This window comes from Phallusia mammillata, chromosome 5 (assembly GCF_965637545.1).
Source record: "Phallusia mammillata chromosome 5, kaPhaMamm4.hap1.1, whole genome shotgun sequence".
NCBI lineage: Eukaryota > Metazoa > Chordata > Ascidiacea > Phlebobranchia > Ascidiidae > Phallusia > Phallusia mammillata.
In genome coordinates this window covers 16,898,619-16,903,234 of record NC_137256.1, presented here as the reverse complement: position 1 = coordinate 16,903,234, position 4,616 = coordinate 16,898,619, and the positions used below count along the sequence as shown (strand labels likewise).

The 4,616-nt window shown below is 36.6% G+C and overlaps 1 protein-coding gene across 1 annotated transcript; it reads left to right on the top strand.

Moving 5' to 3' along the window:
* Nucleotides 1-1,085: 1,085 nt before the first annotated feature.
* LOC145229615 (uncharacterized) lies at nucleotides 1,086-4,075 on the top strand. The gene is made up of 3 exons (XM_080094959.1): nucleotides 1,086-1,225; nucleotides 1,449-1,586; nucleotides 3,319-4,075. Exons 1-3 carry the CDS (start codon nucleotides 1,086-1,088, stop codon nucleotides 3,731-3,733), a joined length of 693 nt encoding a protein of 230 aa, XP_079951085.1. The 3' UTR covers nucleotides 3,734-4,075.
* The last annotated feature ends 541 nt before the right edge of the window (nucleotides 4,076-4,616 follow it).

Genomic DNA, 4,616 nt, shown 5'->3' with positions numbered 1-4,616 from the left:
CTGTGCATCAATTTATGAATTATTCTTGGCTTTTCAGGCGCTATTAGATGGTATACATGAGACAAGTCTATTTCTTTACATCAGTACTTTAGAATAGAACAAAAACGTGAAATTATAGTATTTATAGAAGCTGCGATGCGGCCGTAAGAGTAAAAATGTTATGCACCCCAGGTTCAACATTTAAAGCAGGCTAGATTTTTCTAGGCCATGTCTTGCTGCAGGGAACGATTGAGATTTATGTACAATGCCAACAACAGGCCTGTCGTAAGGTGATTGATTAACTGTGAGAATGTGCAGTGTCCCGAGACCGCAGGTCTGCGTGAAGGCTTGGGGTCTCGTTCCGAGAGATTTTATGTTCATAGTCGTTGTCCAATGAAAAAATTTTCGATAACTTTTTGATAATTTTTTGATAACTCGTGTAACATGTGATTTTTAAACAGTTCCGGTATGGGTGTTTGGGCCATAGCGAATGCCTACAATGCTGTTAAGAGTGAAACTAGGTGTGTGTAGTTAACGTGTGCTTTTGCTCATACATCAAAATGATAAAACATTAAGTTATTATTCCATTACAATCTGAATAATTAGTGATCAATGCAGAAGAAATGTTGTAAACTTAGCTTGGTGAGATGATTATTATCAGCGGGTACGACATCCAGTTTATAGATCACTTCGCACTTAACTTGGTACAAGCAATTTAATTAAAACGCACTTCACAAACGGCTGCAAACGCTAATAAGCCAACCACAACAACTTCTTAGCATTTAGAAACATAAGGGTGATCCATGGGTACTTGAGTTGAGACATGTATTAATCGTGACCCTGTCAAAAAAACGGTGTCCTTACTTTTCTATTTCAGTATATGTAGGGACTCAAATCAAAACTTTATGGATCGTAAAAGTAACTTACTTCGCAAACTCATTCTGCTGATAATGACTTGTTTGTGCTGGCTCGCTATTTCTATATATTATGGAGATCTTGTAACATCATTAATTCAGAAGCATTTTGTTTCAACTGAACCAAAGCAATATCACCATATTGTAATACCAAAACCAGTGTCAACATTGTGCAAAAACCTGTTGAGCGAAATGACAGCAGGCAAATGGTTTCCTTTGAGCAGACCACATAGAAATTCTTCCTTCTGTCATGAAATTTATCACGGTTACTGGATGGAAAGAAAAGTAGCCGATCGGTTGTGGCGGGATGATTTAAAATGTGGAAATGCAAAGTACGTTTAACAAGTTATCTTGAGTTTTATCGGTTCTAGCTTATCTCGATATTAATTTCTTATAATTTGTTGAGTCTCTAGTTTAGTGCAATACGACTTCAGTCTAAAGCTAATTTTGAGTAAATTAAAATTTCTTGAATCGGATAACTTTTATATACTGCATTCTCAACTTGTATTTCGAAATATCGTCAACTAAAATCTTCAACCTTTGTATAATGTTTAGTAAATTACCGAAAATCAAAGACAGTAAATGGCCAGAGCTACCTGGTTGGTGCAATCCATCAAGCGAAACACCATGTTGTTCTGATATTGCTGGAGGATACTGCTCTGCGCCTAGTTTCAATTCATGTGAATGTACATAGTAAGTTTTTCTTAACATCTAAAGCGAACCTCATGGACTCGGTAACTCCATTAGCCTTAAAAACGTTAACAAACCTTTTTATTATTTGTTTACGCTGGTACTCACTACAAATGAAACTTTACTGTTTGCCAGTGCGGGTTGTTGACTGTTGCGTTTCACCTTACAGCTTGACAAAGTTCCACATCTACAATTTTTAATTTTTTAAAACAATATCTTAAATCAATGAGATTACAATAGTTTGTCCCTTAAATATACTATTACTTGTTCAATGATCGCTGGGTTGAAACTTTTACATGATTATCCTTAAAGTTCAAATTTGCCAACGTTGTATGTGTAAGGACCAATCGGAAACTAAGGTCATAAAAGCATGAAAAAATAAGAAATCCAGTTACCCAAGTAACTATACAAACCTATAGGCCAATAATACTATTATGAATGTGCAATTTAACCCGCCTTCCTGCAATTGTCTTTTTTGTCCCTATGGGATTGTAATGTTAATTTTCGAAAATTGTTCGAAGGACTGGGATAATACTTATCAACTGATCGATAACTCCATGAGGGGTCTTAAATCTACAACGTTCAAAGTTTGTTGATTACAATCGTAATCTTCTTGTAGTGTATTTGTTGGTCATTGGTAGGTGTAGTGATCGAGTGGTAGAATATCCTAATATTTTGTAGTTTGGTTAGTTTAGCATATATAATAGGTTTTATAGTTTGTAGAACATTGAATTGCTGAGTTTCCACTCCTTCATTTTACTTATTAAACACCCAAGTTATACCAATAGCTCCTACTAGAGCAGGGCTTGTCGACCCGCGGACCTGGAGCCGTTTACACATTCTATGACGATTATGCCGAAAACATAAGTCAAAAATAAAAATGTAATAACATGAGTTTACCTGCTTCTAGTAGTTAATTAATCGCGTCTATACCATGAAACGTCAAGTCTGAAAGAGGCTAACTAGCGACGCGCAGGTTGTGTGCGCCCGCAACAATTCCTGTTTGCTTATGTTTGGCTAAAAATACGTGTTAAACACAGACCATTCAATGCTACCTGGGGAATTTACTTTCAAAATGACTTTGTGGCTCCCAGCGTAATTATTAGGAATGGCTCTTAGACTGGTAAAATTTATCCACCCCTGTACTAGAGGAAAAAATGTTCGTATTTGACAAGTTGTCGTCAGTGTTATGTCCTCTTGAGGTATTCATTCTTGTGTTTTATTCTGTCACCAGGTACTACATGTCACAATAAGCTGGCACTGTCCATGTTTGACTTCAAAGTAACAAACTTTCACATGGCTGTGTGTTAAAGTGCATAAACTTTTGTATGCGTGGAAAACAGAGCTTCTGTTTGCAGAGCAACCGTGTTTTAGAAAAATGCGTGGGCAAACAGTAGATCCAGTCTAAAATAATATGTTGGACATACTTTCTTTAAAAATTCCGTAGGGTATGTGTAAATGGCTGCGTTCTCAACCACAGATATTGCGTTTTAAAATTGCAATTCCAGACATTTTTTATTTTCACAAATACCGACGTTTTGCATTGGGGGACATAAACAAGACTAACTTTTTGAATAATGTATTATTTTTCATCAAGAAATTTGATCAGATCATATTATAGGTAGTAATTTTGGTATTCGAATGTTACCACTAATCAGGCTTTCGGTGTGTTATGAAGCCGTGTCAATAATTTAACTTGAAAAGTGGCTTTGTGTAAATTTCATTTTTTTCACAGCTGCCTTGATGTACGAAAATACCATCAAGCTGAAATGTGCGAATGGAAAATAGACGAAATTGACTGCACATGGCGAAATAACTCAACCGGAAAAGATGCATGTGACGTCATCGAGCGTTCACCCTTTAATTCGTTACACTTCGTTGGAGATTCACTGATCCGAAACATGTTCTACGCACTTCTGATGATCCTTACTGATGATCCAGTTAGTGGAGCATGGAGCAAGGACATGAATAATCAACTGAAGTCGTATTGTCGTGCTGAGAAATTTTTCTTTTTTAAATGTCGTGACGTCATACGATCTTTGGACATGCTTGAAAAACCAGACAAACTTTGTGGTGGAAGAAAACCAAACTTTTTTATTGACGCCACAATTTCATATTCTCAGACAATGGAAAATGAAGTAAAAAATTGACGACTCATCTACTAAACATGATGACTCTGCTACCGTTGATGCTTCAAAAAGGGTAAAAAAGGGTGGTACATTTGCACTGAAACGTCTTTTAAAAGCAAGGTCCGGACTATTTGGTGGATCACATTCACCAGAAGATGATAAAACACCAGAGTTGGATGATGAAGACGACGTAACAGATGAAGAGAAGAAGTTGATGAGGAAACTGGGCATTTACTTGAAGCTTTTGACGAAATTTGCTTGACGGATTTTAAACTTTTCGACTAACTTGTCGATTTGCAACATGCTATACGCTTTCTACTATTTTGAATATATTGTAAAAAAACTTTCGCATTAAAAAAGTGATTTAAATACATTTGTGTACGGTGGATTGTGTTCAGTAACTTGCTAAGTTTTGTCACCTCATTCAGGTTTAAAGGTTGACTCCCAGAATCTTGAATTGGTTTTTGTAACCTTTAAAATAGCAAGGTTACTCACGGGCGATGCATTGGATATTTTAAATATTTACGCCCTACCTCCATTTGATAGATAGCAAACAGCAGAAATGCAGCAGCATGTCGAGGAAGTAAATGCATCAAAGCACAAAACGTTTTTTACCGCGATATTACTTAGTTAAATCGATATTGTTTTCTTGTTCATGTCAGTTTTGTGGTATATACACTTGCATAGATTATTGCACAATTGTTTATCAGAAACAAATTATTGGGGTTGTATGATCCCATTTTAAGCACCGTGAAGCATACAGGAAACCGTGGGTACCATTATCGAGAGAAGGCGTATACGGATCGTTGTGGTCAAAAGTTATCCTAAACCGCTGAATAAGAGTAATGAGAATGACCCATAGCTGTGTGTGGGCCATGCGAACTCGGGACCACGTGTTTGGAAT